This window comes from Notechis scutatus, chromosome 1, assembly GCF_049901735.1.
Source record: "Notechis scutatus isolate UNSWTSFEM ecotype Mainland chromosome 1, rNotScu1.2, whole genome shotgun sequence".
Classification (NCBI taxonomy): domain Eukaryota; kingdom Metazoa; phylum Chordata; class Lepidosauria; order Squamata; family Elapidae; genus Notechis; species Notechis scutatus.
In genome coordinates, this window is record NC_142009.1 from 175,727,081 (window position 1) to 175,742,105 (window position 15,025).

Sequence of the window (15,025 nt, forward strand, 5' to 3'; positions counted from 1 at the left end):
TTTAGACCTTTTGTTGTATGATACAATTTTTTCTTGAAGAAATGCATTATCTTCTATTTGAAATATTAAAAACCACTTTATCCTTACTAAAACCTCTTTTTTTTTTACACACTCATATGCCATAGTTAGTATTTTATAGTTATAACAGATTATATTTTGTTAATTAATAACAAACCATGTCCTGCAATTTTCCAGTTAAGTCAACAAACAATGTGCTAAAAAGAGCCGGAAATCAGCACTTTTTTTCTTTTTCCTCTTCTACCCCACACTCTCTCCTCTTCCCCTTTTCCTCCCTAGTTTCCCATTATTTTCATTATCCTTTGTATTTTATATTCTGATACAATAATAAAAAAATGGAATAACACACAACAAGGTATGAGCTAGACAAAACTAATGCCTTGATTTTGATGTTGCAGATTGATGAAATGAACGTCTATGGAAATACTGCCCTTCATATTGCTTGTTATAATGGGCAGGATTCTGTGGCTAATGAGCTGATAGACTACGGAGCTAATGTCAATCAGCCTAATAACAGTGGATTCACTCCCCTCCATTTTGCTGCTGCTTCTACTCACGGGGCCCTTTGTCTGGAACTACTTGTGAATAATGGGGCAGATGTAAACATTCAGGTAAAATTATAGGTTTCACATCTCTTCCTTTTGATTTCCATTTAAACAGCAGATAAATGGAAGGGAGATCAGGTAAGTGAAGATTATGTGTTACACCTACACATTTAAATGCTGAGCTTTGCGGTATGCCTGTTAAATATAAAGTACATTTCTTTTCTGAACAGTATGGGAGGCATGACTATTGAAGGAAAAAAAATCATGACTATTGAATTTTTAACTTTCTAATTCAGACATTTTTATGCAAAAATCACTTGGAATGGATAACTGTTACATTAAAGTCGCTCTGGACAGCAAGATAGGCAGCTTATAAATTTAATAGGTGAATAATAAATAGATATGAGTTTACATGGAGAACAAAGAAAAATGAGGCAGTGTCCTTCACACGGTTCAGAGGTGAAGAATTGAAATCAAAGGCTGTTCAGCTTCTCTTAAGATACTGCCATCATTAAACATGTAGACACATCTTGCCCGTTATAGGTATTCTATATATCACAAATGGGATCAGAAACAAAATGTTCCTTTCTCACTCCATCCCTTTACAGGATTACTTCTAGCTACAATACTGTAGTCTAAAAATGGAGGCATATATTTCTTCTTCCCCACCTTTTCTTGCGATATTACTTAGAAGGTTGACAACCATCCCTGAATCTTTTTGTTTTAATATCACTAGATAATTTAGAATTGGGGAGAAAAACTAAGATATTTTGTGGGGGAGGGAATGTGATTCACTAGGCTACTGCTATGCTGTCTCTTCTTAGAGGAGTATGTTAATTTCTTCTTATGCATCTATGCTCTATATTTTAAATGTTTTCAGAACATGAACCCAGTTATTTATTTAAAAAATTCCCAAAGGCCTGATCAACAGGCAAACACAATGTAAAAAAATCTTACTCTGTTCTATAAAGTCTTAGAAGCTCACCAAGCCATAAATGTTAAGGTGCTTTGAATATTATTTTAATTGAGAAACATCCTTCTTTCTGTATATTTAGGAAGTGTCCAATTTTGCCATTTTATATCTAAACGTGGTACATCAAGAGCACCTTAAAGGAAATAGGCACTTCACGACCAATAGGTGTGATCTGTCCTATGTTTGGTTTTTTTTGTTTGACAGAGCAAAGACGGAAAAAGCCCACTGCATATGACAGCTGTCCATGGGAGGTTTACACGGTCACAAACTCTCATTCAGAATGGTAAGCTACTATTTTTACTATTGTATCATTTGAAAGCATCTTTACTAATTTTGTCAAGTTTTAATCTTTAATCTTTTTAGAAAATGAACAATTGTATATTTTATTTCTTTTGGATATACAGTCCAAAAGAAGCATGAGTAAAAAATAGAACTATTTAAACATTTTTGTAATTTATTTATTTCTTTATTTATAGTCAGAGACAACTGAAATGACTAGGAAGAGAAATCATAAATAGTAAAATGAACTTAACTAGAAACTATACTTAATTAAGACATCAGCAGGGTAAAATAGTAAACCACAGCAATGGCAATTGAGCAAAAATTAGCAACCCTTCTAGAAATTATCAAAGACTCACTAGATAGAGGGAGGAGAGAATAATGTCTATAAGGTTAGGGTTAGGATAGGCATTTTTAGTTTTTTGTTATTTTTTAACATTCATTGAGTTTGCAGACTGTTGCAGGACATCTCCAAAGAAGATATACAGTAAACAGGGCACAGTTGGAATATCCATAAATCTGGTGTAAAACTACTATTTCTTGATTGCGCTGTTATGTGCAGAAGTTTTCATGATTAAGCTTATATGTTGGTTCATCTCTGACAAAGTTGCCAAAATGAATGTGGTGCATATAGAAATCTTAGGCTGTAAAGTCAGGAAAATACTAGAAAAATATTTTTAGCGAAACTAAAAATTCTGGCATATGCAGGTTTTGCATAGTACTGCCCTGAATTCTCTCCATTTGCCATCATATCATTAATAAGGTTTATTCCAGGTCACGATGTTCTCATTAAGAAAGTCTTTGTTTCTACTTGAATGCTGTCCAAGCTGTTAGTATGATGAATTATCAGAAAGATAGTACAAGCTGGAAACAGTTTTAGCCCTAAGTTCTAATAATATCTACTGCCTTTTACCAAGGAAATGACTTTTAAATAAAAACCTAGATATCTATTTTCTTAAATCTAAATAAGAATTTTGCAGCATGTTTAGGTTTGGTATTGATCAATGAAATTACCTTAATCAGGTAAGAAATATGGGGAAATTGTAGAAACAGAAAATATATATTTGGCATATGTTGTAGATATGCATACGTATATGCATGGATATCGGTTTAAAAGGAAATACAACCACAAAATCACAGTGAGAATTTAGTCCACTATATAGTTTATTACTATGAATGACCCAGAAAACCTACATCAAACACCCTGGGTGGGAGATAATTTCTCTGTCTTTCTGATTCTTTTTGTCACCTTTTTTGTCATCCTGTTCTGTTCAGAAAAGGAACAGGTTGCTCATATCAGAAATCTGAACTCACCTTTTTTTAAAAAGGCCTCTTATACTAATCCATAGGGACTAAATAATTTTCTTAGTTTTAGTAATATTTTTAATTATAAAAATATTAAGGATGGCATGGACCTATAGCTCCCTGCTTAAAATCTTTCTTCAGTTTGATGTCAAACTGAATTGTGTAATAAAAATACAGTAATCTCATTATAGTTTAAGTATAACTGACAAAGCAGTAGAAATACTAGCAACCCAGAAGCAGATTAATGAATTTCTGAATTTCATTAGCAAAATGTTAGCAAAAAAAGAAAGAAAGAAAAGCAAACATAAAAATTCATGAGAAATTCTGAAGATGAACTAACTTATTTGTCAAATTTACATAACTTGGTAAACTAGAGGAACCACTAAAGGAAGGAAGACCCCCCTCCCCAGATAGAAAAAGAAACCATGAGGCAGAAAAAAATTCAAACCCAATACAAATAATTAAATCACAACAGTAGCTGTTGATCATTAAACCAATTACCAGAACAAATAGACACAGGAACTAGCCAGATTTCTCAACCCAGTTGCTTTTCAGGAACAGAGATTAAAATTATCCCATCAATAAACACAGGATTAAACGTGACCAAGCACAGAATTAAACTTCACCAAAAACCATTTAGACCGAAACTCAGAAAAGGTATGTAAACTAACGTTTGAATGTCAATCTTTCTAGCTAGCCAAGAAGGCTTGCTAAATGTCACTCATCTTGGTTCCTTGTCATTAAAAGCTTCTTTCTGGCAGCTCTGCTTCATTATTCAATTATTTCTTCAAAGTGCTGATCATTGCATCCCGGCTGGAAGTATTTCCAGGGGAGTATTTCCTCCCAACATCAGTGTAAAAAGTTTAAAACAACCCTTCCCTTTTAAGAAATCAAGCCCCAGCAAAGTACCAGCAAAGAAAAAAACCTCCGGAGCTCAGGCGACAGGAAGTCTAGGCGTACTGCCAAGAATGTAATAAGGGTTAATGGAGAGGCAATTTCTGTAATCAGGGCAATAAAGATTAGGCTAGAAGAAACAACACCAGAATGTTTCCTTCCTGCCTTCCTTACAGGATTAGCCCTGTAAAGTGGAAAAAACAAAAGGAGATTTCTTCCAACAACCGGTTCTCCAAACTGCTTAGAAAGTTAACAAGAGATTCTAGCAAATAGATGAGAACCGGTAGTATTCCACCCCTGCCCTTTTGTCTTGGCACTATTGATTTCAATTGATAGTTTGTTTTTTTTCATTTAAGTAAGATATTGTATGAGAAATTAAAATGCCACAGCTTTTCACCTGATAGAATTGTCTTATTTTCTTCTTTTTGAATTGGTCAAGGCCTTGATTGATGGAATTTGGTACTTTGTAGTTCCTAATGTTCAGGGAACCCAACCTGAAATGAACCCAGCCTTAAATGTGTTATGGTGATCAGGCCATCATATTAAGTCATAATGTGTTCTATTTGTGTGAAATTATAGTTTGTTAAGGTTTGTTAGCAGTTTTTATGTACCAGTATCAAAGTTGTATGGTAATAATTTTATGTACTTTGGTTGCCCTTTCAGGATATATAGCACTAGATCTAATAGTATACAATTTTTTTGATTAGTAATATATGGTATACTAATTCAATAAATTTATTGCTAATGTTTTCATATTTCTGTCTCAAATATATTGTAAATAGGGAAAAGACAGTTGTGTCATATCTTCTACTGGCTGTACGGATGAAACTCTCTACTCCTTGCAACTAATGTGTTAGTTTTTTCATTAAATTGCACTTGATCCTTACATAATATTTTCATATTCAAATGACATATCCAGGAGGTGAAATTGACTGTGTTGATAAAGATGGCAACACTCCACTCCATGTGGCTGCAAGATATGGACATGAACTTTTGATTAATACCTTAATAACCTGTGGAGCTGATGCTGCCAAGTAAGATGCTGAAGACTTAATACTCCAAATTGTAAAATTATATCATTCATTTTAGACTTTAACTTTGGATTGGGAAGATGGCCTACTTAGCAATAGTTGATAATATTTTGTAACTATTTAAGGTGGATTAATGGTTGCTGGACCCTTTTTAATTTGTTAAAACCATTAATTCTGTGTGACACCAATAGCTTTGACTAAAGTCCATAGCAAGACAGGATCAATAAATTGTTTACAGTTGTAATTAATATATTTATATTTCAACCTTTACCATTTCTATGCCTAATATTATAATATGATTGGACTGTACAACTCAGAACTATTGCTATATTTTCTTTCTCGTACCATAAACTGTCATTATTTGTTTAGATACAGAAAGAAGGTTTAGAAGGGTACAATCTACAATATTTGGGGCTTATTCCGATATGAATTTTAATCCATTCCTTTTCTAACTGCTGAAGATAGAAATGAACATGTGAGAGAAAAGGGTTCAGCAATCCAGGTTATCCGCTCAAAATTTCTATTTCATGCTTCAATTACTTGTATGTTGATCAAATAAAACACCTCTGTCAGTGCCTGTGATGTCCAGTGAAGTGAGAATCCAACTTGGAATCATTAGATAGACATCAATGACAGGATGGGATAATAATATATCTGGGACCTAAAATGAAAATATGAATTGTTCTTTGTCAAGATCATTTTGTGTCCTTCCAGATTGGCATCCAGAAGCAGAAGCTTTGCAAATAGAATGCTTGAAGAAGTAAAGTCAAAGGGCATTATCTGAGATAATTATGTGTAGGGGGATGAAGGAATAAATAACTAAATTTGACCTATTTATATTAATATAGGAAATTTCTAAGACGTAGCCTGGACATTGTGTAATAAATTGTTCTAATGAATCCCAATAGATTATTCCTGTACTTTTACAATCTGTCTGATAACATATTTGTATGACAGGGAGATTACAAATTGTTTCTGGAAGGGATTGTTATTTAGTAAGTAGGAAATTTTTGTAAAGCTTTACCATGTATCACTAAAAACATATTGCCATCTTATCACTCTGAAATAAACCAAAATTCCCTATAGCAAATAGATTTAAGAGAGATATATACAGAGAGAAGGGTCTACATACTTTATTTAAAGAAATGTTTATATTAGAGGTTTGTTTGTTTTGCAGATGTGGCATTCATCGCATGTTTCCTTTACACTTGGCAGCACTTAATGCACATGCTGACTGCTGTAGGAAATTGCTTTCATCAGGTAAGCAAAGGCAAAAGAGAATTGAAAACTAACCTCATGAATGAGCTGGTTATGGGTCACTAATGTATGTCCACATACTTAGAAACTGAAGGCCTTATATTTTGTTTCTATTGTACACTTATATGTGCAAATCTGTGTGTTCCAATTTGAATGTATGCACAATCCTGTTTTATGCATTGTCTGTGTTTAAAGCATGCTGAATGCTGTCCCCTTCTTTAATGAACATAGAGAATGGTCATTTGAGCACTGGTTATAGTAAGGGTGTCAAACTCATGTCGTCATAGCAACATCACATGACACATCGGAATTTCCTCCCCCACATGGGTGTGGCCAGCGTGTGATACATCCGGTACTATACTATTTCTGTAGGAAAAGAGAGAGTGATTTTTGTCATTTGCTGTTCTATCTGTGGAACCTTGCAAAATCTACAGGCAGGGTGGACAAGGTGGAGAGCAACTCTATGGATCTTGATTGTGTGTAGAGGAACATCACTGCAACATTGAAGAAGCCTTTATTAAACTGAAATCCTTTCTGTGAATCAAAGGAGCTTTTTTGTTTATGAAACAACCACCTGATTACCTGGCAATAAGCTGGTTCTTTCTCAATAATTTGCCACAGTGTAAACCAGGTTTCTGTTAATTTTGGTTCTTAGTTCTTCTCACCATCAGGAATTTACTAAATCCCCAGCTGCTGCTTATCTCAAGCAAATGACAATGACTTCTGTCAGTCAAAATAAGGTTAACTTTACATCCAAACCCAAATTGCAAAGTTTGAGAGGACTCATAATTTATTTACATTTATGGCTTGTTAGAGGATTTGCAAATTTCACCACCAATGGTAAGCTTTCTATGGCTGGTATGTTTCTGATTATTTTTCCATTCTGGCTTATAGGTTTCAAGATAGAAATATATGTGAAGAATGAACTAGCTTGCTTTACTGTTACCTTTAATAAACTAGAATTCTCAACAAATCTAGTTTAATAATAAGCCAATAGAATATATCTTAGAGCATCAGTCGCCCATCGGTGGGCTGTGGCCCATTGGTGGGCCGTGAGAAAATTTTGGCGGGCCACAAAGAAATCTCACCCCCAGAGCACTCCCCCCAAAGCAATTAATCCAAGCTGCACAGAAACACAAGGCTGCGCCGCCCACATGGCCCGCGGGAACCCTCCCCGCCCACTCACTCCTTACCCTGCAAACTTGCCTGCTAAGTTGCTATTTTTCCTTTTTCTGACCATCATCTGTTCTGCTGTGCCAGGAGATTTAGATTAGCTAGGAAGCAGGAAAGGGTTGGATTTCTTGCTTTCTAGCTAGTCTTTCGATCTTCGGCTCTGCTTTTAAGCACATCCGAACTTCCCTTAGGACTGAAGATTCTATTATTCAGTGCAGACTCAGGACAAGCAAATTTTATGTGACAGACTCAGGTAGCCGATGGCAGATAGATAGATCACTGAATGATTCTCTGAGCAACTCAATCTGCCTGCCTGCTTTGCCTGATTTTGGGTAAAAGTTTCTCTTTTTTATAAAAAATTCAATATTTATATAAATATTTATAATATTTACATACAAGCTATGCCCAGCCAGTCACATGATCACCAAACCACACCCACAAATTAGGCCACACCCACAGAACCGGTTAGTGGTCCTGGGATTTAAAATTATGAGTTTGGTGGTCCCTGAGGTCCAAAAGGTTGGCAACCCCTGTCTTAGAGTAGTCATATGTAAGGCTTTTCCCTTTTTGGTTCCCAGATACATGATAAAAATGTAATGCATTGTTTAAACAGGAGATCAGCTTGTCCCCTTTTGTAGCCTTCATTTGTTTTGTTACAATATCCTTTGTTGAGAGTTTAATCTTATTTTAAATTTCTAATTTCAATGTCACTTGGTTTTTATTATTGACTTGAATGACACTCTGCAGTCCTAGAGAAATAAACTAGATTAAAGGAGGCTACATACAATTATTTTTTGTCTCATAAACATTTTTGATGTCATAAATTAGAAAAATTTAATTCAACTGTATGGGAGGACCAAACTTACAGCAAGCAATGCTCAGGGACCCTATGTGCAATTTTTCATCACCGTTATTGATGAACAAAAAGAGAGGCATCAGAACTAATGGCTGTTTTCACTATCCAAAACCAATGTTAGTCTTTGATTTTGGAATATCATTTCCCATTATATGGGCTATTCCAAGTGCCTAACTACTTGCTCTCCAAAATTAGTGAAGCAGCTGTCCCTTGCTTTGACCTACCAACTACCAGTAGGCCTTTCTGTAGAGGAAGTATCTGTTATTTTGTCCATTAAGGTTAAAATCAGTACAGTATGGCAAAGGAAGGATAATGGAAGCTGCTTTTACATTTTTAGATATGTTAGTAAGATAGTCATTGATTGTATTTTCAAATGCCCAATATTACAGTAGTTGTATGCTCTGAGTGGATAAGATTGCAGAAGTGTGGGAGAGCTATGATGACTCTCTTTAATCTCTTAATTTGTTATCTTTGTCACCATCATTATACTAAGCAAACATTAAATCTAATTTCAGAGCTATAGAACATCTTAAGCAAGGCTCAATTCTTTTTTTAATTAGTCATTTCAAACAATTTTCCATTGCTCCATCTCTCTATGGCAGAACCCCCCCCACCCCCCCACCCCAGATTTCTGGTGAAGGAATGTGATGGGGATAATGCAGATAAGAAGCAGACACAAGTCAATTTGACATCCTTGTGAACTACTGTCTGTTGCCTTAAGAGAAATGATAATCATTTTTCCTTTTTTGCAATTTCACAGAGATGATCCACCCCTTCCTTAATTGTGGATTTTGTTAGGTTCTTGCTACAGTAAAATGTGTTCTTCTCCATACAAAATATCTGTCCTTCTCTAGATAGTGATTATTTCCTGTTTCTGTGCAAAATTGAAGCCATTAGTAAATAAAAACTCTCTTTGATGTATGCTGAAGCAATTCTTGTGACTTCCTCATTTTCCTCACAGAGCTTTCTGCCTTCATGCCTGCTGTCACTTCTCTTGAAAGTCTCCTCCTGAAATGCCTGCTGCATGATTTAAATACTTCAATAAAAATGGGGTGGATGTGAAAATAGATTATTTTTGACTTTATGGTTCTTTTTTTTTTCTGTAGTGGCCAAGCTTGAACAGCCACTGTCCGTTTCCATAACAACCTCTTGCTGACTACAGTTGTGTCTTCATTCTGATTTTTTTTTTCTGACTAACTGATTTTTCTGTCTCTGCAATGTTTCTTGCGGTTTAACTAGGACAAAAGTATAGCATAGTGTCCTTGTTTAGTAATGAGCACGTGCTGTCTGCAGGCTTTGATATAGACACCCCAGATAAATTTGGAAGGACGTGCCTCCATGCTGCTGCTGCAGGAGGGTAAGTAGTTTTGAAATTACAACTGCAATAGATATATGTAACTTTAGCTCTGTGGTTTCTCTGCAATTATTTTTCCCAAAGAGAAACAGCAAAATGACACAAAAACTACTGTAATTTATGAGGCCCCTGTTTTGTGTGGAATGCATGAGTGCATGCACATACACACACACGCAAACCTCACTTTAGGGAAAAAAAAACCTCTTTTTACACATGACAAACTATGCTTGTTTTACTTCAGTTAAGTAAATACTACTGTTGCCCTATCACAGGCTAGGCTTCCTTGCCCTCAACTGTTTTTTCTTCCTTTTTTGGTCATTGTATTCCGAACCCATCACACAAGCACTGCAGTTTATCATGCTGAAAACCCCATCTGTAAAGATGAATCTTTACAAATCAATGGTGGATCTGGCTGTTGCATAAAATGCTTTGACAGGCCAAGTATTATGGGAACAGTGCAAAAGAAGAGATATGAGGCCCAAATTGAGTCACTTCTCTTTTGCCCTTTTTTATCCACTGACACATGGGGGCATTGTGCAATCCTTCCCAAGGCCTAGGGCCATTTCTCTTTAACATTTAATAAGGCAGATTTCCCCTTACCCAGAAACAAGGGTTGCCATTCCAGTGTATTGCAAGGAATTGGCTGCTGTGCCATAAAGAAAAAGCAAGACAGGGACAGATTTCTACACTTGCAAATTTGAATTAGTCAGATAGCAATAAATGCAAACATACACACAAACACCCAAAATGGACATGCATTCAAGAACAAAAGTTATATTCTAGGTTTGTTTACTTTCTCTCCTAAATGGGTAGAATTTCTCTTCCTTGCACATTCAGGCTAGACCAGACAAGCCCATACTTTGTTTTTTAATATAGGCCAAATTGTAAATTACTGTCCTGGAAAACAGAGTTGCCAGACAGGAAAGAAAATAAACACTCATAGTCCATCAGCCAGATCACCCCTTTTAATAGAGTGCGCCTTCCCTTGTATCAAAGACAAGCTATAAAAAGGAAAGGGTTCACTCTACCATTCTAAAATTTATCCATCTGAAGACTTGTTTTAAGGGATGAGAGAGGGAAAAGCAGTCCACAGACTTCATGGACTGCACAGTAACACAGTTCTTCCAGCCAAGAGCTTAACTGAAGAAGAATATGAACTTAATTCCTTTAGTTACAACTTGAAATAGCCAATGCATCAAATTTATTTCAAGGTTTCTTAGCTCATTCAAGACATTTCTCAGCAGAATGTCCTCTTGCACTTTAAAAATGTATTGAAATGATCCAAAGTTGTGCTTTTTTTTGGGGGGGGGGGGTGTCTTTCTATGTTGTTCCCATTCATCACAGTAGGCTGTGTGCAGGATAACTTCATGTCAAAGGGGTCTTGAACAAATTAAGCAGTGTTAAACTGAATTGAGTGCAGTGGTTCTTTCTGTCTAAATGAAATTAAATTAAATTTAAAAAGAATGCTCTTGTTATTCACGTTTTTAACTAAGAATTGTCTAAAGATTCAGGGGAAAAAGATTCTTTAAAGGTATGTATCATAATTCTGAACATGACTGGTATGGTAATAGAGAACAGAGCAATCTCAGTAGATCTGGGAAGGATCAAAGTAAAATGTCTACTTCTCTAGCCAGGACAGAAAGAATAGTGAGACTAAGGGACTTCCTTCCTTGAGCTATTCAGCAAGACATATCCTTCCATACATGGAAAGGAAACAAGGTATTGCAACTGCAGGCCAGCTCCTTCCTACTTCTGCCTTGCTTTCATTGCGGTAAGCATAACTAGGACTCCTCTAAAGTGGAGCTTTTATATGCTGGCCACATGAGAGGACCAGTTTGTTGTAACAGTTAAGGTACTGGCCTAGAAATCAGGGAACTGATTCTAGTCCCACTTTAGGCATGAAACCCAACTGGGACACTTCAGGCCAGCCAGTCACTGTCTCCCACAAGGTTGCTGTTATGGAGAAAGGAGGAGGAGAAAGGAGTGTTATGTATTTTTGCTGCCTTGAGTTATAACTAATAAAGACCAGATCAAAATATAACACATATATAATAAATAAAAATGCTAAACATTAAGATGTTAAGATTCAGCTGTGAACTACTAACAGCTGTTTCTAGGGTTATATTGCTAAATGTATTTAACTAGAACTAAGCTCCTCTGAACTTTGGTGAAGTGTTCTTTTAAGTAGACAGATTTGCTTATGTTGCATCTATCTATGAGATTTAAGTACTGTTTTTTTTTAAATAAAAAGACCATTCTGTTTGGAAACCTGAATGTATCTGGAAGGTGCCAGGTTAGAGAAGGCTGATCTAACACATGATGGATTCTTGTCTTAAAAATAAAGGGCTTTACTGTCATAGCAACCTTGACAGTTGTATGTCCACAAATTATTAATTTTTATTAAGTAGCTACTCCATTGTTTCAAGCAAAACAACTCAGCATCCATTATGTTCAATCAGTTCTGAATGTGCAGTGAGTAGTGACAATGAAGTTAAGCATTTACACTACTGGTTTAAATACACTCAGATTATTTTTGGAATGTCTTTACTTTTGCACTTGCTAACATTCATACCACTGTATCACAGAGAGGACAAAAGTTAGAATGTTTGAGTATTGCAGTGAGTCAATATTTAGCTAGTCATAAAAATACAAAGAAGAAATACAAAGAAAACTTATACAAAATGTTTAACAGATGGTACTTCCCAACAGCAAGATTAGCTAAGATGTGTCTGCTAAATGTTGGAAGTGTAATCAGATTCTGGGCTTGTATTACCACATGTGGTGGACGTGCCCAAAGGCAAAAACATACTGGAACAAAAATACATACTTGGATAGAAAAAGATGATAAAGGAACATATAGATCTAAAACCAGAAATATTTCTGTTAAGTATCATACCAGAAAAATATAATAAAGGGACTAAGTATCTAATACTACATGTGTTATCAGCGGCTAGAATTGTATTTGCACAACATTGGAAACGTATGGAGATCCCTACAGAAGAGAAGATAATACAAAAATACTAGAATGTGCAGAAATGGATAGATTAACACTTGAAATTAAAGAGAAGGAAGACACAGAATATTTTGAAATATGGGATTCTTTTATCAATGGTTAACTAATAGAATCAGAAGTTAGAATGTGTAAAATTATAAGAGAAGGATTAAGTTTACTATGAAGGCTTATTATGATATGTTTATTATTAATATTAATTAGCATCAAGAATTAACAAGAATTAATATTATGATGAGAAAACATTGTTATTATATGACTACTAATGAATTTTATTATGATTATGATTATTGTTCAAACTAACTGTAACCAGACAATACACTGTTTATATAGACATTGAAACTGTTGCTCTTTCAATATATAGCAAAAATAAAAAAATTATAAAATAAAATACAGTAATAAAATATTTTTTCCAGAGAGTTAAATTAAATAATAATATGCTATACAAATTTTTACTGTGGTGTGCAAGTTCATCCCACTGGAGAAGGTTTTTTTTGCCAATTTTAAGATTCTCAAAAAGCCACAGGGATTATGTATTTAGTATGCTTCTATCATATCATTTTTGATACTTTTACAACATATAGTTTTACGGCTGATAAAGCTTTTGAAGAGATTAATTAGAAATTAGCAAGTCTACCTTAATAAGTGAAGCAAGACTTCTGTTTTTAATAGTGCAGGGCTGGTACATAAATTTAGAAGCTGCTCTCAATTTTGAGTCAAATACTTTTTAACCTTGTACAGATAACAGTTAAGACACAATATTGGGATTCCTGTTTGGAAATTTTCACATGATTGTTTCCTTGGGAAATGCTTGATTAGATTTGTAATGCCCAAGTCAGAAGCTCATATATGCAGGTGTGAATTCTGAATCCTTATTTTCCAAGGGCTGATTGCATTGTCACCTAAAATGAGCATTGGTACATTCCGATAAAGGCTTTGGGAATAATTCCTATTCATGCTAACCAACACAAATGTTGTTTTAGAGTTTGAGGAACAGTGCTTACACGCTGTTTTTTTCACTTAATTTCATTTTATTTATTAAATTTGTTTGATGCCCATCTTACCGTGAGGTGACTCTGGGTGACTTACAGTGATAAAAAGAAAAAGAAAAACAATGCAACAACATTCATCCAATAAGAATAAAACGCTATAAAAATATAAATTAGCTACAACTAAAAGATGGGGAGGGAGGAAGGGCGTAGGACGAGTGGGGGAGAAGTGGGATCTGTTATTAATCTATCAACCACCTGCAGTGTGATGTTGCTCTATTGGCCAACTGGCAGAACCAGGTCTTCAAATCTTGCGTGAAGGTCAGGAGGATGGGAACTGATCTCATTCCAAAGGGAGAGATGTTAGAAAGGGCAGGCTCTTCTCCTGGACCCCACCAACTGGAATTCCCTGGCTGACAGGGCCTGCAGCATGCCTCCTCTGCCTGCACGGGTGGGTGGGCCAATCCCTGAAGTAACCTGGACCCATGTCATGAAGGGCTAATTGTTAGTGTTTTACTCATATTTTATCTTGTAGTTTGTTCTTCCCAGTTCTTGAATGGTTAACCATTATTATTTTTAACTTTAGACTTTTTTTTCTCATCAGCACTATTTTATTTTATTTATGCATTCTTTTCTTTCTGTATCTTTTCAGCAATGTTGAGTGTGTGAAACTCTTGCAGAGCAGTGGAGCAGATGTAAATAAAAAAGACAAATATGGAAGGTTTGTAACTTACAAAAACTTCAAAAATCAATGTGGAAATCTAGATCTTAGTTTCATGATACTGGAATTAATTGAGCAGGATTAAGAGGAGCTCATGCTTGGCTGCCAAACTCATCTTTGGAAAACATGTAGTACAATTCTTAATACCAATGATTTTCTGGCAAGTTCAAGAATATCACATAGGATTTCAGACAAGGTTGCTATTGCTCAGTTGCTTATCCTTCTTCATTTGTGGGATTAACACTAAATTCAGATGTGTGTAATCTCAGTGTGTAATCCTCTTGTCTTTTCCCATCATTTTTCTGTCATCTTTTATTCTGAGGAAATCTTTCAGGGAGAACAAAAATACAATGTTTGCACTATATCTTTTGACTGATAATGCAGGAGATCTCTGTTTGGCAACAGAGAAAGAGGTTGCTTCCAGACTGGGAATCCATTCAAGGATGTAGGTTAACTAGTCCTAACCTTTCCTTTCCTTTCCTTTCTCCTCCTCCTCCTCCTCCTCCCTCTCCTCTCCTCAAAGTAAAAGTAAAATTTGAGATTGTATAATAACAGCACAGCAATAATAAATTTACTTTTACTATACCAACTAGGTGAAGTGAAATAAACCCTTCCTGTCC

The 15,025-nt window shown here is 35.4% G+C and overlaps 1 protein-coding gene across 10 annotated transcripts in view; it reads left to right on the forward strand.

Annotated features, from left to right (window-relative positions):
* Nucleotides 1-15,025, forward strand: part of ANKRD44 (ankyrin repeat domain 44) — a 157,324-nt gene that overhangs the window by 93,676 nt on the left and 48,623 nt on the right. For 6 of the 10 annotated variants that reach the window (XM_026667969.2, XM_026667964.2, XM_026667966.2 and 3 more), the window contains exons 8-13: nt 417-629; nt 1,741-1,819; nt 4,934-5,048; nt 6,223-6,305; nt 9,571-9,688; nt 14,337-14,405. In XM_026667969.2, the coding sequence (XP_026523754.2) occupies nt 417-629; nt 1,741-1,819; nt 4,934-5,048; nt 6,223-6,305; nt 9,571-9,688; nt 14,337-14,405 (677 nt within the window). The remainder of the gene's footprint in view (nt 1-416; nt 630-1,740; nt 1,820-4,933; nt 5,049-6,222; nt 6,306-9,570; nt 9,689-14,336; nt 14,406-15,025) is intronic. The other 4 variants (XM_087949532.1, XM_026667970.2, XM_026667965.2 and 1 more) reach the window with 1 other exon arrangement.